Raw genomic sequence first — 23670 nt, 5'->3', positions numbered from 1 at the left:
TGAAAGGCAATAAGCTGTCAAGTTAAGGATTATAATTAGGAGTAATTGATCCTTTCCTAGAATTTTAATTGGGTATTATAAATAGTAGTGTGTATTAAATTAAAGTTAGTGTGAGGAAATATTTTACATATTAACAGCATCCGAGGTACCTAATATTAATGTGAAGGTGGTAATATCCATGAAATTAAATTGTAATTAATACAAAAGAATGCAGGGTATATTATATAGATGATAGAAGATATACATATATTTAAATATTTAAGAAAATAAAGGTTATGTTTTCTAGCATAAATAAATATGCAATGGATATAAAATAATATAAATATATAATTAACTATACTACTTACTCAGTTAGGATAAATCATTAAACTAAAAATGGCATGTAAAACGATTATGTATCTAGGTAACTGCATTCCACATTTTAATCTATGATGGAATTAAGTAGAGTATATTATAGACTAATATTCAACTTATGTTTACTAAATCTGTACTGGATATCTGCTAGTCACTTTTACAAACTTTTAAAATTAGGATATAAAGTTCTAGCTCCCATTTTTTTAGCATAAAAAATAAAATAAAATAAAATAAAATGCTTATATTTTTACCACCAGGTGGAGCACTGACATTACAATTAACTTCATACTGAGTCAGAAAACCTAGAAAAATCCCTACCTATATAAAATATACCAGTATCATAAAAAATTATAATGTCCCACAAAAATGAAAACATGTACATTATTTAAAAGACTTTTCAAAATTTTGTAAGATATAACATGAAGAAAAATATAGTATAAGCTATTTCACTGACATCTTATCAAAGTAGATATTAATGAATTAAATAGCAGTCTGTTCAAATCAAAATAAGGAAAAAAGAAGCAATCAACAGTTTATGGAGAGTCTGCCAAATAGTTAGTTTTTTTCTTCCCAATTATTTTTATTGGCCTTATAGTTATTTCACAATCAGTTTCAATATTTGGTCCTTTCATTAGACCTGGTAGCCCTTACAATTTGGCATCTTCCCTTCCCCTCAAAAAAAGATACCCACCAGTTGCTCTTACAATGTTAAAATTAGCCTTATTTTTCCAATGGACATAACCTCAGTGGGGTATGCAATATATTTAGTCTCAAGAGAGCTAAATATTTACCTAAAACGTCTTTAGTTCCATGTAAAGGACAGAAAGTACATTTTACCATTTTACAGCGGTATAAAATACTTGTTTAACTAATTAATTTAATAATTATTTAATAGTATGCCAGCCTCCAGAGAATGAATATACAAAGAACAAATTTAAGAAATAAACAAACAAATAAGTATAAATAAATAAAAATACTCCACATGGCAATAATAAAGTGTTATTATAAACATTATAAAATAATTTTGGTGTAAGAAGTTATATTAATCAAACTAGCCACTTCTCATAGGCTAGACTTATATTTTATTAGGTTTTATTCCCTAAACACTTAATACCGTGGCTGTCCTTATAGAGACACTCAGTGTCTGAGGATTAAGGTAGGGTCTGAACTTGAGGCAAGCAGAGCAAAGAGAAAGAATAAATCATATTTTACGTTGTCTACAAGAAGACTGAAGATAGATATTCAAAAGGAATTTTTCTGAGTTTAAATAACCATGATTACATAAGTAATACCTCATGTGACTTTTGCAACCAACTTTCTATTGAGCGTAGGTATTTCCAATAGCCATATCAAACCCTGATCCTATAGAAGCACTCCTGAGATATTAGCAAATTTGAGGATGCATGAATTCCTGTTTAATGTTCCAAAAAAGTGTTTGACACCATTATTTTAACTTGTACTAAACTTTTCAGGGGCAAATTCCAAATATAAAAGACTAGGCATAAATATGTGGGCTATTTTTGTTATCTCTTTTTCTTCCTTTTTTTAATTGATTTCAGAGAGGAGTGGAGAGATAGAGAGAGATAGAAACATCAATGATGAGAGAGTCATTGATTGGATGCCTCCTGCACATCCCACACTGGGGATGGAGCCCACAAACCGGGCATGTGCCCTGACCTAGAATTGAACCGTGACCTCCGGTTTGGTCGGTCTATGCTCAACCACTGAGCCATGCTGGCTGGGCCTTCTTTTCTTAATGTCTATTAAATAGAAATATGGTTTATCAAAAGGGTCTCCACATCCTTTGCCTCTCAGTTTGTGATGGTGATAAAGAACCTGAAGAAACACTAAAAACCTTGAATCTATAGTATGGATGGTCATGGTCTAATCCAGCCGTGGGCAAACTACGGCCCGCGGGCCGGATCCGGCCCGTTTGAAATGAATAAAACTAAAAAAAAAAAAAAAAGACCGTACCCTTTTATGTAATGATGTTTACTTTGAATTTATATTAGTTCACACAAACACTCCATCCATGCTTTTGTTCCGGCCCTCCGGTCCAGTTTAAGAACCCATTGTGGCCCTCCAGTCAAAAAGTTTGCCCACCCCATCTCAAGGTACATTAATACTTGTTAGGGAAAGACTTATATTTTGATAATAAAATGGAGAAACTGAGTTCTATGTTGAATAATGGATTGTAAATCCTCTTCCAACAGGATATATAATTAGGAGGCTTATGATGGAATAATTATCAAAGACATAGCTGGCAGGTAGATAGCTGAGAGAAATAGAGAGCTGTCAAGTCTAATGGCTTCCAGATTTCAAACACAGCCACCAGCAGAACTGGGTAGTGATGGTGATGCCCCCCTGGAGAGGGGAAGGGGTGTGGTTGTGGTGTTGAATGGAATCTTTAGAAAAATATGGGCATCTAACTTTAAAAAAATCATGGATATTTACTCTATCTGATCAAGGGGAAAATTTTTAAGTTACATGTTAGGTTTATGAGTTAGCTTTCCATGTGGACATTTAAAAGCAAAAATAAAAGAATCAAAAGTCAGGGGAGATAATCTTGTCTGGTGTCATCACTTAGGAATTATGGTTAGCGAAGGTGAAGAGTTCAGCCAGAATTGAGAGCCTCCAATGTAAGAAGAATTTTAAAAACTCTGAAAGGTAACCAGAAGAACATTAGATAATACACATTATGGACGAAAGAGTGTCCCACCTTTCCAAGACAATATGCTGAGATATGAACTTGATGTTTTGCAAAAGCACATTTTATAAGGCCAATAACAATAAATGTGAAGACAACTATTTATTTTGATACTCTATCACTATAAGTTCAGCAGTAGGCTTTTGTTGTTGTTGGTGGTGGTGGTTTTTAAATTGCGAGCATACAATATGCCTGAAAATTTCATAATGGCATTGGAAAACATGCTAAATTGAAGTGGTAGCATTGTCCAAATAAATTTTGATTCCATAGTATTCCAATAACATGCCCTACCAAAATTAAGATATAAGAGAAGTAAAACAGTGATTCAACACCTACATCTTTTATATGCATTGAGGTTTTAGTGTACATAAGACACACATATACAGAGCACTGTACTTTCTGTTCTTTACATAACAGAAATACATTTCAGGAAGGTGGAAGACACATTTATTAAGATAAGAATTTCTCAATAAAATATTGTAGTTGATAAAACGTCTACAGAATATGGAACAAGGCAGAGAAACTGTGCATTTGTCATGTCAGATTGTTTAGGTTCTGTCGTTTTATTTCCGATGACTTGACATTTTATCATTTCTAGAAACTCAACAGCAATAAAGCCGGGGTCATTCAGATTAATTCAAAACCGAAGTAATCTTCCCCTGTGCCAAAGTCGGACCACTTATGATGTACTATGTAATTACATGCCAACATCTTCTGGGCGCCCTACTTTTGACGCATATGAAATATCTTAATGGCGCTACCTGTACAACACACATTAAGAAATAAAACAGGTGACAATAAATTGTTCACAGACTCAATCAAAATGTGTACTTACATATTCATCAAATATACATGCTATGCTTAACAAAATAACCCTGTTCCTGTGAAGAAGGAGAAAATTGCATGTAGTAAACCAAGTTGAAATTTAATAAAGAAATTATGTACCTTCTTATTCCAAAGTAAAGGTATCTGTTACTCAGTTATAGGCTAAGTAAGTATCCTCTCAGTATTCATGCTGTTTTAAAAAATTACACTTTGATTTTTATGTCTCTCTGTGTGTGTGTGTGTGTGTGTGTGTGTGTGTGTGCATGTCAAGGGCATGCATTGATACCTAAGGACAATACATATACATTATAGTCCCTCTTTTTTCCCTTGAAGAAATTTTAAAGTTTTGATAAAAGTACCAAAATAGATATATTTACTTAACAAAATATAAATTAATGTTATAATTTACTAAGAAATAAAGATTATAGAATCTAAAATATAATTTAAGTGAATTAATTATATAGTACTGTAAAAATTTTCAGTGATAAGAATAGCATATAAAAAGATGAAATAATCTATTACAAATTATCTTTTGACATACATTTTATTTTATGCTTATATAGTAACAACTATTCTAAAATTACTCAAAAGCAATATATGAAAAGTTAATGTTCAACTCCACTTAAAAATTATCTATAAGACACATAACAAATTTGGAGGTAAATCGTATTTTAAAATACTAGAGTCCTGCCTGGCCTATGTGAATCAGTGGTTGAGCTTCTACCTATAAAGCAGGAGGTCACAGTTCAATTCCCAGTCAGTACACATGCCTGGGTTGCAGGCTTGATCCTCAGTGTGCAGTGTGCAGGAGGCAGCCAGTCAATGATTCTCTCTCTATCACTCCCTCTCCTTTCCTCTCTGAAATCAATAAAAATGTATTTAAAAATATTAGAGTTCTAGAAGTATTGTAATGCTTAATTAGAAATTATTTCAAATTATTAAGAATGTTAAACATTGTTAAGAACTTGAAAATATATATTAAGACCACCTAAATAAATAATTATTTGAAATACAACATTTTTATTAAACTTTAGAAAATAAATGCATATGACCACAAACTGTTGATTCAGTGATTGAATTCAGGCATTAGCTGTCTCTGATAGTGATCCTCCGTGTTTGCAAGTGTGTGTCTGAGATTTACCATCTAATTACATAGAAAAAAAAGCTGCTTTGTTGATATTTTTGGTTTAATTACTAAAGCAAATATAACATCACATGAAATGATTTCACCTTATCCTAAAAAAATTAATCAGGAAATGAAAGCAAAAATGTATCTTTATGAGTAAAAAGAAACTTTGTATAAATGGTATACCTGTTATAACCTCTTATTAGCTATTTGTCTTTAGGCAAAATATTTAATCTTTCTTTTCCTAATCTGTAAAATTGGGAAAATAATAACAAGTATAATTTTATTATCATTTTTTATTATTATGCCTACTTAACTTGTAGATTTGTGTTTAAAAATTAGCATGCAATAAAACTCAGTAATATCTAATATTGCTAGTTATTTTTTAAATAGTATTTTTGTAGATATCCCTCTATCTATATATATAAAAGCCTAAGCGACCAGAATAACTGGAACGACCAGAACAACTGATTGCTATGACGCCCACTGACCACAAGGGGGCAGACGCTCAACGCAGGATCTGCCCCACAGCCAACCTCCCCCATCTGGCCAACCTCCCACAGTCTTTCCCCCTGGCCAGCAGCCCCGATCGCCTGATTGGGGCCTACTGGCCAACCTCATGCGTCCCTCTCCCCTGGCCAACCAACCTCTTGCAGTCCCTCAGTCCTCCCCCACTGGCAGACCCTGATCTCCTGATTGGGCTGGTCCTCGGACTAGGATGGGGAACCGGGGGTGGGTGGCGGCAGATGCGGCCCCTTTTCCAGGGGAGGTGAGGGCCAGCTTTCTCTTCTGGGCCAGCTGCCAACCTCCCATTCCCCGTCCGTCCACCTGGCCAGCAGGCCCTGATTGGCTTTTGCCCACCCACTGCAGTGGTGGTGAGGGAAGGAAGAGGGGGGAGGCAGGGAGCCCTGATCACAGGCCAGGCCTAGGAACCCTCCCCATGCACTGGGCATCTAGTATTATAATATTTTCCTATAGGAATGATAATAATCAACAGGAAACTGTCTATAGAGGAATGGAGATGAAAGACAGGGAGGTGTTAAAAAGTTCTGAACAGTCATGCTAATTTTAACTGAAACACTTTCCCATATGTTGAAAATTGAAGGTTTCAAGAATAAAAATATATTGTTGGTTGAAGAACATATTATACCCTTTATTTCCTTGAAAGCCTGAAGCTTTGTGTGTTTTCAATAAGCCTTAATTAAAGTAATAGAAAAATAATCCACAAGGAAGAACAAGTCTGATTTTTAAGAAGTTGGATTCAAGCTGTATTTTAGTCAAGCATACTAAACATACAGTGAATGGAATGTCTCAGTAATGGCAGAGAACTCCACTCCAGCTCATAGAATGAATCTGAGATGAACAAATCGGTGGAAGTGTCAAGTATTTGCATCAAGAGTTTTACTGTATTGGCTAAATCACTTCACCTTTATAAAGGTTATAATTGCCCAGACTATATTTTAATTAAACATGTACATGAATATGAATTACCATGTGCACGATCTCCAGCATATTAATGGATTAAGTTCTATAAATTCTATTTAATGATAGCAATATTTCTTTTCTCAAAGCAATGAGAAATTATATTCTTTAAACTATTAAATTCTGAGATGCTAAGCACAACACAAAAATTTAGAGATAGATATTGCCTTGATCTTTTTAGATTCTTTGGATAGTAGATTAATTGCTAAATCTTCCAATAATTCAGTTGACTCATATTTGATTCAACTACAATTTTTAATAGCCTCCTCCATGGAATGATAAAGAAAACTCAAACAAACAAACAAAAAAGATTGTATTTGTTCTGATGGCATTTCTAGTCTAGTAGGGGAGTGTAATATATTAGTATATATTAGGTCTTCCTCAGTCCCTGTTTTTTAGCACAGAGTTCCTAAAACCCTATGAGAGCTAGAATGGTTTCTTTATGTTAATAAGGTGACTTTTACATTATACATAAGGATGAGGACTAGTTGCAAAGAGACCCAACCCTGTGATTAAAAGGAAGGGCTTCAGCCCAGCATTGCTCCTTGGTTGAGCATAGATCTATGAGCAGAAACCTGCAACCTGTGCATGTGCCCTGACCTGGAATTGAACTGTGATCTCATGGTTCATAGGTCAACACTCAACCACTGAGCCATGCGGGATAGGCCAAGGAATCAATTTTGATCACTAACCTCAAATGCACCTTCAAAATTGGCTACAGCTTGGCAAGAGTGGCTCAGTGGTTGAGCACCTACCTATGAACCAGGCGCTCACAATTTGATTCCTGGGCTGTGGCTCCATCCCCAGTGGGGGTCGTGCAGGAGGCAGCCAATCAATGATTTTCTCTCATTATTGATGTTTCTATCACTCTCCCTCTCCCTTCCTCTCTGAAATAATATGTATATATATATTTTTTTAAAAAAAGATTAAATGCAAAATATGCAAACTAGTGAAGGTAACCATTTCATCATGACTCTTAAATTGAACAACTCTCCCTAAACCTCTGTTTTACAATTGTTACTATTTCATTTATATTTTTTGTTGTATATTTCACAGGAAAATATAATCATAGTACATAGATGATAGCTCAGCTTTCTGAACCTTCAAACCATCTCACATGTGTTACTGTCAGTTTACAAAAGCACAATATGCAAATGTAATAACAATGTGCTTGTCTTTGTCTTATTGTTCTTTAAATTTTCTTCAGTGAGAGTAAGCTTTGTCTTTTCTGCCCATTGTTAAATAACAGACAGTCTGATGTTCAATTTAATTTCCCAAAATCTAGGTTTGGGCATCAGAATTGTTCAGTCAATCATAGTAATCAGTATTTCAATTCTCATACAAAAGTAAGACATCTCCTGTCTGCTACCAATCTCCAAGCCACACTGGGCCAATTGCAGATGGAATTTGGGGTAGGAGTGGCTTGGCAGGCTTTCCTCTGTCTCATCCTTTGCTTGCCAGGGTGATGTTGCCTAACCAGAGGAGGCAGCAAAGCTAGGGAACTGGGCTGTTCTACTCTAGTGGATAGTTTTTGTCTCTCTGGGACTGACTTTTCCTGGTGGCACTTTTGAGGGCTCTCAGAAGCTTTTCCTACGACAGACCCTGACAAAGGCATTCCCTCTACTTTGATATAACATTCTCCTTAAGCTCTGCATCTCCTAGCCATCCATTCTACACACAGCGTCTCACTGAGGAAAATCTCTCCGGCAGGTCTTAAAATGACTCTGGGCTGGTTCTCCTTTCTGCTTACTCATTTCTAACTCCTTCTTCTTTTGTTGGCTGTCATTACTTTCCCAAAAGAAAACCTGTTCTTCTGTCTTGCTCTTTCTCAAAACACTTTAGCAATTTTAAGCACGAGGCAGGCATCAGTCCATGCATTTTACCCAGGTTTTGGACTTTATTATTGGTCCATGTTGAAGGGAAGGCTTCCCTCTCCAGACCTGAGAGGCGAGAGAAGGGCAGCCCTAATCCTTACTTTTATCAGATAAGGGTTCCGCATGGCTTCTCCAAAGAAATCTTTCACACAAATTTTCCCTCCATCCCACACCCCATAAAAAGTGTGTTAAAAGGATACAAATAGGGTTGTTGTGATAGATTTTTTCCAAGAGTCTGAAGGGCATCCTGACATTTCAATTGAAAATTCGGTTTTGTTCTGGGGCCAAACTTGGCTATGTGGTTTCCATTTTATCTTGGCTTCCAGTGGAAACGTCAACATTAATCTATGGTTATATCTGTATACCTTCCTCCTCCTTTTCTCCAATTTCAATTGAGATGACCTTTTAGTCTGTTTCCTCTTATTAAACTCCAGCAATTTGTAAGTATCGTACTATTCACTACAGGGTCTATCTTCTCTGCATTCGGTACTTTCTTCTCAAATGAGATACTTCCAAATAGCTGCAAGCTGCTCATATTTGCTCACATTACAAAACTTTTCCCTTGTCCCTACATCTGATCCTAGCCAGCCTCCTGATTTGCTTTTTCTTTTCCAGCAGAACTTCTCAAAGATAGTCCTTGTTACCCATTCCTACCAGATAATCACTCCACAAAGCAGCTTTCATCTAATATTTGAACCAGCCACTCTATTAAAAACAGTTTCCCCTGAGATCTCCATGACAACCTTGTCCATCAATCCAGTGACAACTTTTTTAGTTGAATTCATTATAAGCAGCACTGGATACTCGTGTACATTCCATCTTTCCTGAAACACATCGCTCCTTAAAATCTGTGACACTCTTTCTGGTTTTTCTCCAAACACATCTTTCTTCTTCTTAGCTTCCTTTGTTGGTGTTCTTAAAGAGAATCTAGATAAGTAATTCTAAAATTTGGCTGCATATTGGAATGATGTAGAAAGTTTAAAAAAAAAGAAATAAAAAGACTGCCCAAGGGATTCTAATTTAATTGTTCCGAGTTTAGACCTGAACAGCAGGATTGACTAAACTGCCTGCTGTTCTGCTTTGCAATCATGATCAGGAACCATTATCTCAGGCTGTTTTATCCAAGCTTTTATTCTTCCCAAGAATTTCATCAGTCCCTTGACTTCATTTTTTTATATTCATGCTAAAACTTCCTTACCTTTTAATTCTGGCCTGTATACATATTTGGGTTTTATACATGACAAAGCATCATCTGATTCCAGTACTTCACCTGGATATCTCCAAGACATTTCTGCCTGAACATACTCAAAACTAAGCTCATGGACCTGCTATGCCTTCAGAAGAAGACCCTTTTTAATATCCACTGTCGCAGCAAGTAACATTACAATCTCTCTATCTCCAAAACTAGAATCCTCTCTTTCAAAGCACATTCATTAAAATTGCTGATTGTTTTGCCTCTTAAAAATAACTCAAATCTATCCACATACTGCCATTTCAACCATCTGTGCCACGATCATAGAAAGATTAAATAACTCATAGTTCTTGTCTGTATCACTGCAATTGTCTGCTAACTCTCGTCCATATGTCTGTTCTTCCCACCCTCCCCTCACCGGCAGTCTCTTCTACATGGCAAGGGTAAAGGGGTCATGTCTATCACTCTTAGTAGAAACTTCATTCCTTCTACCATGAAGAGGACTGGTGGGAGAAAATGCATGCACTTTTAGAAAATCAACATGAAAGAAAGAACTTTTAAAATAGATAGTAGTTTTTAAGTACAGTAGAATAGGCACAACAAGAATAGCAATGATTTGTATAGTGCTTTCTATTTTCCAGGAACTTTTCTAAACACTTTCTCTTAAAAACTAATCTCATCCTCATATGAAGTCCATGAGGTAGATACTATTATTCTCAGTTGGTGATATCCTAGTAAATGTTTAATAATAAGGTCAGAGAGGCTTGGAGGACAGTTGTAAGCCCTTCATTTTAGTATTTATGCCAGTGGGGCATCACTGAACACAGAGTTGGGAGATGTACACAACTGGATCTAAGGTCCTGGTAGAGCCAGCTCCAGCACATCACTCTACCCTCCTACAAATGAAGAAACTGAGGAGCATACAACTGGGCACTCCCAGGCAGTGAGATGAACCAATCGAGTGGCATTTCTGAGCTGACCTGCAATCTCTCATTTGGTCTTCCCATTTCATTTTACTTGGCTTTATTGCCTGAGTGTTAGTCAAATAGAGACAACATTGGGTTCACATAGAAGGTTGTGTGTGTGTGTGTGTGTGTGTGTGTGTGTGTGTGTGTGTGTGTTTTAATGCAAGACATTCAATTTTATTTCTTAAATCAGCTATACTGATGAATGCAAATTTAAGGATGGATTGAGTGTGTAGGATTTACTTGGTAAAAGTTTCATTTTTCAGTGCTTCTTGAGCAAAATCAATGAAGATATAGAGAAAAGAGAATTAGGAGATGGAAGAGTGTTCTGGGAAAGAAATATAACTCTAAAGATGAAATGACTTCTGCTTCTGCATCCACATTTATTATACCTCTTCTGTCTTTCCAATTCTCCCATCCTTATTACCTAGCTTCTAGCTTTCAAGTACAAATTTTTTATGTAAAATAGTTCTACAAATGTGTAAATTCAATAGATACATATCTATATTTCCTTGCAAAATGAATTTCTTTATAATATTTTTCAAGAAATTGCATTGGAAATCCCAACCAAACCAATTACAAATGAGCAATGCAAAACAACCTACTTATATTACTTAATGGATGCCAGAATGAAAAGTGTTTCTGATTCTCAAAAATATCTATTTTTAATAAATGTGATTTATATACTAAGCACTCTCCTCATTACATAATAGTAAACATGATGAAGAGTTGGCAAGAGTTCACAACATTTCAAATGCATCAATAGCTTTCCATTGTTCATCCATTTTTCTGGCATACATTTAATATTTCCTTAAAAGCTCCATTAAATATGTAAACTCTTCTTTTGTCCTTGTAGATATAATTTCTGATCTATCTAACAGAACCCAGTAAATGGGTACTTCTCTAGGAGGTGTGAGTGATATTGCCCAATAATTTCTCTCTCACACACACACACACACACACACACGCCCCATAAAGCTTTATCTCAAATTATCAGTAAATTTAGCATCTTATAAACTAAGCTCCTGAAAAATATTTGGAATTGAAATACACAAGGTGGTATTTATTCATCCAAAGTTTTTATTTCTCACAAATATTTTCCCCATTGATTTTAGAGAGTGAAAGGGAGAGGGAAAGGGAGGGGGGAGGAGGGAGAGAGAGAGAGAGAAACCCCAATGTGACTGTGACAGAGATACAACAATTGTTTGCCTCCCAAATGCACCCCAACCAGGGTGAGTATTGGACCTGCAACCCAGGTACATGCCCTTGACCAGGAATTGAACCTGCGACCATCAGGTACGCAGGCCTATGCTCTAACCAATTAGAAACACAGGCCAGGGACTCACAAATATTTTTTGAAATATTATGAGTTTAGAAAAATTAAATTTGGTGGTAGAGTTTTCTCTCATAATATTTTGGTTTCTGTTAGCCAAACTAAATTTTTAACTGCACCTAATTAATTGATTTACAAATTTTATTTCTAAATATCCATCACATTTTCATATATTGTGTATGTACACAATGGTTTACATTTTCTGTAATGGCATGTCTTTTATTATTTGAAAGCTCCCTATCTCTTCCAATTTTATTGCTTATGCCTAAAATGATTCATTTGCCTACTACTCCTCATCTCCTTTGCATGAATTATATTCCCCGTTCTTTCAATGATATCTTACAGTTAATTTTTGTTAAATTATTTTATTGTTATTCACTGCCATTTTTTCACAATTCTTTAATAATACATCTTGCTTTTGCAATGGTCTAAAATATTTTGGTACACATTTGTTCTCACACTGTCTAATTCTTACAGGTTTCAGAAATCAGTGTTGGTACTATTTCCTTTAAAATCCTCTCAGATCTACTCTGTAGTTATTTGGGTGTCCATCTCATACATTCATATATCATTCTGTATGTAAGGTTATCACTTATTTTACTTTAGGTAGTATAATTTCCCACCAACTTAACCATCTCCTCATTATACATAGAGCTTCTGGAGGAAAGGGATTAAATTTTTTTATCCCCTTAATGCAATACAAAATATTGATATAGACTTTTTTACATTTACACTTCAATAAAACTAGCAATCAATGCAATATTATTCACTAAATGATGTAATTTATTTTCTCTAGTATTTGTTAATGTGATATATTTCTTATGAACAAAATCTTTTATTTCTATATTTTTTAGGGTTTCTTTATAATCTGTTTAACTCTTCTAAAGAAATGTTTTAGAAGTCCAATTTCTTTTCCTATATGAACACACTAAGACCAGTGATAAGGCAAATATGAAATACAGAAATTTAAAACATTTGAAACAAATGGTGACTTTATGATGCTTTCACCTCTATGATTAAAAATTACCCACCCATCAGAAGTCTATGTACAGGGTGGGGCAAAGCAGATTTGTAGTTGTGAGTGTGCAAAGCACAGAGTACTTTCTTGTATTATTATTATTAATTAAGTATTGTATTATTTTCCATATGAATAACTGTAGGCCTACTTTTGCCCCACCCTGCATTAAAGTTTTTACGTGGTTAGATTTTATGTTCTCCTTATATCTTTGTTCATTCTCTTTCCTGGAGTTCTTTGTATCTAAAATTTAAAGAGAGTTGTGTCTTCTATAATCTGCCTAATTTTATCCATGCCTCAGACTGCACTTATCACTTCTATGTTTATGTCCGTCAGAAATTTTTCTTTGATTCAGACTTCTCTTTGAGGATCCCTCTATTTTCAACCATCTCCTGCTCATCTCTACTCAAATGTCATCATAGCAGCTGAGAAACCACCTTTCTCCTCAAATTTTTTTCTTCAGAGGCTCTTTATCTTACATATCTCTGAATCCCATGTATGACCAAGTCCTTTCCATTCTGCCACTGAAACATTACTCAATTCTGCCTCTGTGTATCTCCTCCAAACAACTGCCCTGGGTTTGTGTAACATCTACACTCTACTTTAGCCTTTACCAAGTTATCAAAGTTACTTTCCTAAGATACTGATATAAAATATTGCCCCTGTATTCAAAACCACACAGAGATACATAAATACATGTTTCTATTTCAGAGTTGTGGCAATCTATAACCAATATCGTTTTTTATTGTGAAATTCTTACTGTATATTTCTTTTCAACTTATATGTTATTCACAAATATTTTCTTAACTAGTGGCCCGGTGCATGAAATTTGTGCACTTGGGGGGGGGGGTCTCTCAGCCAGGCCTGCACCATCTCGCAGTCTGGGAGGTTTTGATGGATGTCCTACTGACACCTCACGGAGAGTGAGCCAAAGCCAGCAGTTGGACATCCTTAACGCCGCAGCAAAGGTGGGAGAGGCTCCCTCCACCGCTGTTGTGCTCGCCAGCCTTGAGCCCAGCTCAGGGCTTCTGGCTGAGCGGCACTCCCCCTATGGGAGAGCACTGATCACCAGGGAGCAGCTCCTGTATTGAGCATCTGCCCCCTGGTGGTCACTGCACGTCATAGCGACTGGTTGTTCCACTGTTTGGTTGATTTGAATATTAGCCTTTTACTATATGATCCCAGTAGGATCTAATTACCATATCCTATTTATGGCAATAATTATTTTGATCATATTTCTATTTTGGAGTATTATTGCATTTGTAATATAGGTATTACATGTATGTAGATATTTGTCTTATAGTTTGCCTTGTATATATAATATATAAAAGATGAAGGAATTTTAATGGACTATAATGTAATTTTCATAGACTGGAAAGATAATAAAATAAATAAGCTTTTAAAGCATACTAGGGAAATTATATTAACAATCAGTATATACTTTTTAATCTGAGTAAAATTGCTTCATTTCACTTCAGTCATTTTTATATTTGTTATAAAATTAATATACAGCAGAAAAAGACCAAGTGGGAAAAGTGTGGATATTTTGCTTTATGTGAATTAAGCACATCACTTAATTGATTTGATTTAATAATGCATAATTTAAATCAGCTTGTTAGATAGTCATTTAAAATTCAAATAATGGAAACAGTCTTACTTTAACAGATGGAGACCTGCTACAGATATCTTTTACTAGAGTAGATGGCAGCTTCATAACTTGATGGAAAAGATTTTGCAAAGAAAGTATTTTGCCTTCATATGACTGACCTGAGCTCCTTTAACATGCCAAGTATTACTTATATTGATGAAACAGTATTACTGCCTTTTTTATGGACAGTTTTCTGGGATATGTGCAGGATTTTTTTTTTGGCTAAACACTGCCCTCAAAAAATGCTTTCTAAGAAGGAGGGTGATCAAATGTTAGAGTTCAGAAGTCCCTGCATAAAATTAGGTCTTGGTTTTTCTCACCTAGTTGCCATGTGATCTTGGGAAAGTTACTTAAGATTTTTAAATCATATAGCCTTACTGTTTTATTTCTAAAATTGAGCTAGTGCTATACTATTATAGTAACAATTAAATGGAAACATATATGCAAGTCACTTTGCATAGTGCATGACACATAGTAATGTATGAGTCGATATCATTGTCACTCTGAGCATATCAAATGTGTAGGAAGTTCTGATATCTCACAAACCATCTATTTTACAACAATAAAATAGCAAATGATTTATATTTGAATGATACAAATATATATGCTTTTTATTTTCATCTCTAACAGATTTACAGAAAAATGAATGTGATGGGTGTTTAACAATGTCACATATGTAAATGTGCACACAAAAATCCCAAAATATGATTAGTAAATTTTAAGAAATTATCTTGTGCTTTTTAAGCAATGAAAAATGTAACTCATGACGTTCCTCTAAAGGAAGATATTTTTTTCAGCGTAATTGCTTAACAGGCATGAACAAATTTAACTAGTTATTATTTATGGATAGAATATATGTTACCTTGACTTTTACATTCAAAAGGCCATTATTTCAGTTTGTAATTTGATGTCATATATGCAGTTTAATTGCTCCCCGTGAGAAATATTCCTGCAAAAAGAACATTGGCTTCTAAAGAGATGGCTTTCTGTTTATAAATGGATTCTGTCTTTTCCCCTGAAGGATGTAATTCAAAATGACAGCACAGTAAAAAGGGCTTGACACAAAGGCATGTAACATTTCAAGGGGATTAATTTTTTATTCATGCAAAATGTGAATGCTCCTTTTCTTCTCATGATTTAAAAATATCTCTCACCTGTAAAAGTTCAGACTATAGTTCAAATATGCTTGTAACACAAGCAGAAAATAATTGATCACAGGGATCTACTTGTTATATTTCTTCTGCCCTCTCTTTTCTCTGTTTATGCTGACAACTCAACATATGTCATGCGGCTCTTTTGCAGCTGTGTTCTAACGAACGGTTTTAGAGCAACAGGTAAAAGAAAGTAACAACTTTTTGATTTTCACATTAAGTCAAGTTAGAAGGAATGCAACGTTCCAACAGGCCTACAGCTTCATCCAGGTTCCCTTTCATTAGGTAAGATTTAGAAGTGACCTTCCTGATTCAGTGGGGCCTTTGCACTCCATCCTGGTTTCCTGAGCATACTAGTTCCTCTCCCCTGGAGACATTTTCATTTCCCTGCACCTACGGTCTTCCCAGACTTTGACAAACCGCCCTCCATCCATACCTGCGAGAGCTCTATCCTTTCATTGGTCGAGTTTTATATTCCTCATCTGAAAAAAGCTCCACTATCCTCCTTGTGAATAAGAATACTGACACCCTCTAGGAAGACGTCTTCTCTTCCCTATACGTCTAGACTGAACATATTTTATATGCACAAAACCCAAAAGAGGACCCAGGTTCCCAAAGCCACATTGTATCAAAAGCAGAGTTATCTCCCAAACCATCTTCCTTAATTAGCTATTACAGCTGGTCACATATATGCAGTAGGAAAAAACAACAGCTGTGATTGCTGGGTTGGGAACATATTCTTTATTATTCTCATGTGCTAGATAATCAGATGCATATTTCTTTCTCCTTTTTAACATTAATTTATATTTTTTCTGTTTCCCTTAATAGCAAAGTAAGGGAACGTATTGCTCTAAGATGCTCTGTGTTGTTAACCACAACGAATGCTATCCAGCCATTTTTCATATAGATGTTGCATTTGCTAAAGTGTGATGATTTCTAATTGCCACTCATAACATTGGCAAGTAAAATTTATGGTCACTGAGTAAATATATTTCCATAAAAATGGATAATAAATTTAAGGAAAAAATGACAAAGTAGTAAAATATGGAAAACAACATAGCTGAAGGAATAAAATGCCCATTTCATTAAGATTCTCAGTGTTACATAACTTTATTAGATGAACTTAAACTCTGCTTCTGGAGTCAGAAGAAGAGAATCATTTTCTGTTTTGTTTTGTTTTTTTAAAACTGTTCCTGCAAATGAGTACCTAGCGATTTGCTTGAATTTCTTATTTTACCAGAAATAGAAACATGTAGTTTCTGTATCAGAAATCCCAGGAACACTGAACTAATCCTTGAAAAAGTATCAGAAATCGAACAGGTACTGATGGCTGTTAAATGTAACACTGCAAAAGAAAACTAGATAAAACACAAGTGAGAGGTATTCATTTTCAATGAGAAACTGAGTAACAGAGAAGATATATGTATGAATCATTCTATTATCATTGAAACAATAGCAATGTTTACCTATTGCAAAATCAAAATAAAATAGAATTAAAGTAATGTAAATAGCATCACTTTAATCTCTCTGATAAAAAAAAAGTATATGAGGATGACTCAACACATAATCGCTAAAAAGAAGGCAGAAAATTCTTATGGTAATTAAATGATATAGCAAATAACATGGTGGCATATATGTGAAATATGTCTTATATTACATTGCAATTGTCAAGTGTATTACCTTTCAATTAATGAATTAGAGCAATATCCCAATCTATTGTGAATATTTTACTTCCACAGAAATTGATAGCATAAGACTTATGTGTTCAAGTTTTGACTCATTTATGTTATTTTCTATTAAAGTCACACTGTGCATGAGTCTAATGGAAAACTGAAAATCTGAAGTCATTTAATTTTTATCCATTGCTCTATGCTTATCAAAGACCAAAAGTATCTGAAAAACTATTGCAATCCCGGTAGTATTGGATGAAATGTAAGAGCATTTTTCAAAAGCTGCACTGATTTAGACTTAACAGGAAAGAACATACTTTTGGGGAATCGAGGTGGATTGTCATTGACATCGGTGAGGGTGATGTTGACTATGGTCGTTCCGGCTAACCCTCCCAGTTGTCCGCCCATGTCCTTGGCTTGGATGAGGACTTGGTATTGTTCTTTGACCTCCCTGTCCATGTTTGGCAAAGCTGTTCTAATAACACCTTAAGGAAAAAAAATAACAAAAGATAAATATCACAAGTTGTAGTTTCCAAAAGAAAATAGTCCACAACAAGAAAATGATTCTACCTAGATTCACTAGCAAGGAGACAACAACAAAAATTAAGTGTCTTTTAAAAATTGAAACACCCAAAGTGTGGTTAGGACATAAACATGTTATGGTGACAGCCATATAATGAAATGTGTGGCACTGTGGAATGTGGCTGAAGAATAATGCGTCAGCTGTAAAAGGTGGTCATTTATTAGTCAACCAGGTCAGTTGTTATTTATACAGAATGATCCTGTCTTTAAAAGAGAATGAAAATGTTCAATTACAGATGAATATACTAAAAACATTAAGCGATTACACTGAGTGAGAGATTTCTAAAGATGACCATTTTCTTCTTCATTCTTAATTTCTTTAGGATAAATCCACTACTATTTTAAACACACTAAGTATCCCCTTCATATATTTTATTTTGTCTTTAGAGATTCCTCTTAATTATTTTAGCCACTAGTTTTTTTACTTAAATCTTATGAAACTTTGTCAATACAGAGACCTTGTCTCTCTTATCACCAAGTTACTTCTCATTTAGGATAGTGCCTGCCATTTAGAAGGAATTCAGTTAGAATAACTGACTAGTTGAAAGATTGGCTGAATAAATGAATGAATCTATAAATAACTAAATTTATGATCATGAACCATATAGTATATATGCATATATACATATCCTATTTTTTCCACTCTGTGCCCAAGTGTATAATTAATTTCTATTTATTCATAGTGAAATAACTAAAACCTTCTGGATTTGTTGAAAATAACATTATAAATACATTTTATGCCAAATTCCAATCTATAGCCAATAGTTTTAGCAAAAGATTGCAGAGGATTTGTCTTAAAGCCATGTGTCTTTGATAGTGTTGTTTCTTAAATAAAGTAGCACATATGAGGACAAAGATAATATCAACTCTCAGACACAGACACAAAATACAACCTCCGAATCATAAGCTGAATATCAATCCCCATTTAATCTATTCTTTCCACTATTGATTTACCAAATCTTGTTTTGCTGCTAATTCAAATTTAACTACAATCTAAGATTTCTTCTAACCCCTGCCAGAAAATAGTTGCAAAAAAGGCAAGCTCCATTTTTTGCTGCTGCTGCTTTATTCATGCATTGGCACTGACTTTTATTCCAATCTGTTTTTCCTCTCTTCATCTCAGTTTCCTAATGTTTCATTCCCAAGTTTCTTAACTAAAAGTTTTCACCTCTGCACTTCAATGGCCTATCCTACATGCCTTAAGCTAGCAGTTCTCAACCTGTAGCAACGAAAATAATTTTATGGTTGGGTCACAACATGAGGAACTGTATTTAAAGGGCCAAAAGGTTGAGAACCACTGCCTTAAGCTATATGACTTCTGCCTGCATTATGATGCTTATATTTTTAGATAAATGCCTGGGTTTTAATTCATATGCATGTTGTGTTGTCCTGTTGTTGACCAGATCTATCTTTACTCAATTCATTTTCAATATGAAAAATGCATATATATATATTACTCAATTAATTTCTAATATGAATATTTCCAATATGAAAATGTATAAATGTGTTATACATACACACACATATATTAGGTTGTTATTAAAGAGAGCAAGTAAGCATTAACAGACTTACTTAAGCCTAGATTTTTTTTTTCTTTTTCTGGTGATCTGTTACAATTGCCATCATGACCTCAAACTGCCCCGCCCTCCTGCTCCATCCTGAGTCTGGTAGGGGACCTTTCTGCTCCTAGCCCCACTTCCGGTGTAATGCTGCTCAACTGGAAGGCATGTTAGAAGTTAGAGAGCAAACAGGGTCCTTCATGTAGTTTCAAAGAAATCTCATTGATGAGTATGATGTGCTTCTGCTCCCCACAACCATTTCCACTTAAAACCCCTGTCCCCGGGAAATAAAATATGACACTGGTAGAATTTAAATTTTTAGAGTTGAATCTAGGGATTCAGGCAAAGTTCAATGTGAGAAGAGAATCTTGAAACATTGTGGTCCATAGAATCAGCCTGAAGGAAAACAGACCTACTTTTCAAGAAGTTACTCTTCTGGGTACACACTGCTTATTAACTGCTTAACTTTTAAAGCCAAAAAAACAGAAGTACATTGCGTGGTCTTGAGCAGGGAGGAACCTTGCCAAGGACTGGGCTTAAGTGCTAGTCGAATGTAACCAGCAGAAAGAAATGCTGCATTCTGTTATTTCAGGTCCTAGGCCTCAGTTCATGAGCCCATCTCTATTTTTCAATAGTTGTATATAAAGATGCAGCGACAACCTTCTGTAATAATAGCTGCAGCCTAAAAAGAAAAAAAAAACACACCACACACACACACACACACACACACACACACATGCATTTTATGGAACAGTATTAGTACTTTGTAGGAGTGACACCACAAACTTTAATTAATCTGGAGTATATCCTATTTATTGGGGGGGGGAAGAGTAGATAGGTAAGTATTCATTGGATCCTAGTAGGTTTTGAGTGTGTTAAACCTAATGAACTTTCCAACATATATAATTAAGATGGTAATTAGAGTAAAAACAAGAATGAAGAAAATGGATTTTATTTCTGCCAAAATTAATGGAAATATATGGCTGAGGGAATTATAAACTTAAAAAATATATATCCAGGGATGCTAGTCTTCCAGGGGATATATTCGCCATCTGCAATCACCACATATTGTATACAAGATCCTTAATCTGGGTGGATATCAGCCTATTTTGTAAAAATGTGTTAAATATGCTGAAAACAAATTGAGATAAAAATAATGCCATACTACATATGAGAAGAAAATATTACATGTGATAAGCCAGGATATTTATATAAGCTTTTCTTGAATTGAGGGTAGGACTGAGACATGCGACACTAGGTTCCGTGAGCATTTGTACTAAAATATGCTTCATTCAGGCCCTGTTATTAGGTTTGAAGGTATAATAGCAAACACTCTTCCATTTATTCCCCCAGATCCACTTCATACACTTTCCTAGACCTCTGTCTGTTTTCTGGCTTCTGGTTGCCTTAGGCCAATTGTCAGGAGATGGGATGGTGTAAAGGAGAATGAGGTTGGGGTTTCCCTTTCATGGAAGCCCCCCTATTTCCTGTCACAGTCCCTCACCCTGCAGTGTCTCCGGGCCCTTCTCATTCCTTCAGCCCCAGTGTGGCTACTGAATGTACTTGTATTCCTCTTCCAGATTCTGCCCTGTCCCCATGGTTTCCCTACAGTCTGCTCACACTTTAATAAAGAGCTCTCTTATTAAATGAATCTCAAATTGCCCAATGGGGTGCCATCTGTTTCCATCTGGGATAATAATTAACACAGTCTCTGTACAAGATTTTTGTGTGGAATGTACATCTAATGGCTATGTGTTCATGTGGGGTGGTGAGGAGGCCATAAAGAAGTACTTAAATAATTAAGCTAATTTCAGATGGTGATTAGTGCTATGAGGAAAAAGAAATCAAGTGCCGTTAAACACAGTGTCAGAAAACTACTCTCGGGCAAAGCTTTAGAGCTTCAATCTCAGAGAAGTGGAGAAAGCGGACCTGGAAATAACACAGGGTGGGGTACCCCAGGGAGGCAGAGCAGGGGGGCACAGCCCTTCAGAGCACCCAGGGAGAGCCCAGGAAGGGTGGTATCAAAACAGACCACAGTGGGGGAAGGAAGTCACAGTGCTTTCCAAAGATAAATAAACTTTCTGGGAAGCATCTTGAAAATCAACAAGCAGAACTATATCAAACTAAACAGCTTCTGCCCAGCAAAAGAATCAGTCAGCAAAATTAAAAAGCAATCTATAGAATGGGAGAAAATATTTGCACATCTGTCTTTGATAAGGGATTATTATCCAAAATAGGAAAGACTCATATAACTCAACAACAACAAAAAACTGTTAAAAATGGGCAGAGGAACTGAATAACTTTTTTGCAATGAGGTTATACAAATGGCCACATGCAAAGGTGCTTGACATCAATAACCATCACGGAAAGTCAAATCAAAAGCGCACTAAGGTATCACAGGTGTAAGAATGGCTGTCATCATAAAGACAGAGATAGTAGTAAGTGTTGGAAGAAAGTGGAGAAGAAGAACCCTTGTACACTGTGGGTGGAGAAGAAAATTGGTGCAGCCATTATGAAAAATAGCGTGGAGGTTCCTCACAAAATTAAAATTAGAACTACCTTATGGTCCACAATCCTACTTCTGGACATATATCTAGAGAAAATAAATGTAGTAAAAATAAAAATAAATAAAAACAGAAGCTCATAGAATATCTGTACCTCCATGTTCATTGCAGCATTATTCTCAATAGCTAAAATATAGAAATATCCTAAGTATCCACCTGTGGATGATTGGATAAAGAAGACTGGACACATAGAATAGAATATTATTCAGTCACGAGGATCAAGGAAATCCTGTCATTTGAACAACAGGATAAAACATTTGCTCATTACTCATCATCTGCTTTAGCATTTCCAGCAATTTAAAGCACATAATCTCACAAAGCACTATTCTTATTTATGGACAGGTACTAACATCTTTTTTTATATATAAAATGAATTTTTTTTCTTCCTGGAATTCATACCAGCCATTGACAGCCGATTTCTCCAGCAGCACAGAATACGGCTAGTTCTTCTTGTACCTGACAGCTCTACAGCTTCCTAAAGTCATGTAGCACCTCCCCCCAGAGCACTTCCCTTTCAAGGTCAAACATTCTTAGTTCTGTCTGCTGAAGTTCCATGACTTTTGAAATTAAGCAAGTGAAGTTCACACAGAGTTCTCACAAAGTGTGGCAATGGTTCTCACAAGGAAACCATTGTCTGCAGAATGTTTTTAGTCAAGTAATTTTACTACAGATATGCAAAATATTTTAAAATAGCTAACCTGTTTTTTCATCTTAATGCTTGTCTATTCCCCTAACACATTTCCTTCCTTACATTTATCACCATCTATTGTTTTTCTTTTCTTGTTAAGTTCCTATTAGTCCTTGTATTAATGGGGGGTGGGGGGAGAGTAATGATTGTTTTCTGTAGCAAATGCTCTTTTTTTTTACTCTTGAAGAGAAAAAAGTTACATCTCTCTCACCAGCACCAATTGAGGTGTGTGAATCCTGTAAGACTTAACTCTGAATTAATATCATAAAGCATTTTCAAATAATAAAGCATTCTTAAGTATTTATACAGTTACTATAAAATATAAACTCTGGGTAGTGCTTTACTTTTAAATGGGGCTCAAAACACCAACACATTTTTATTTTTTCATTTTATTTTATTTTTCTTTATTGATTAAGGAATTACATATATGTCCTTATCCCCTCATTGCCCCCCACCCCCACCCCACTCCCGTTCATGTCCTCACCCCCTGGTGTCTGCGTCCATTGGTTAGGCTTATATGCATGCATACAAGTCCTTTGGTTGATCTCTCCCTCTTACCCCTACCTTCCCTCTGAGGTTTTAGCATCTGATCGATGCTTCTCTGTCTCTGGATCTGTTTTTGTTCATCAGTTTATGTTGCTCATTATAACCCACAAATGAGTGAGATCATGTGATATTTATCTGTCTGTGACTGACTTATTTTGCTTCCAACACATTTTTAAAGTCCTGAAAAAAATTATTATCAGTCAGGATATGGCAGAAGGTTTCATTTAGGACAGAGCCTTGAAGATTATAATTCCTGAAATAAAGGTGATAGTCAAATTTAAAAAGCAAAAATCTCGAGAAAGAGTGATTTCTCTCAGCAACCTCTATCAGACTTCCCTGAACATAAGCTAGGAGAGGTTCTCAGAGCACAAACCATCAGAATTGTGCAT

The 23670-nt window shown here is 35.4% G+C and overlaps 1 protein-coding gene across 1 annotated transcript in view; it reads right to left on the bottom strand.

Moving 5' to 3' along the window:
- The window catches only part of CDH12 (cadherin 12, type 2 (N-cadherin 2)), a 277650-nt gene that overhangs the window by 36765 nt on the left and 217215 nt on the right, over positions 1-23670 (bottom strand). Inside the window, 1 exon segment of the mRNA XM_014546325.1 lies at positions 17660-17827. Within this exon segment, the coding sequence (XP_014401811.1) occupies positions 17660-17827 (168 nt within the window).

The sequence above is a fragment of the Myotis brandtii genome, unplaced genomic scaffold, assembly GCF_000412655.1.
Source record: "Myotis brandtii unplaced genomic scaffold, ASM41265v1 scaffold440, whole genome shotgun sequence".
NCBI classification, from domain to species: Eukaryota; Metazoa; Chordata; class Mammalia; order Chiroptera; family Vespertilionidae; genus Myotis; species Myotis brandtii.
This window is presented reverse-complemented; position numbering and strand designations above follow the sequence as displayed.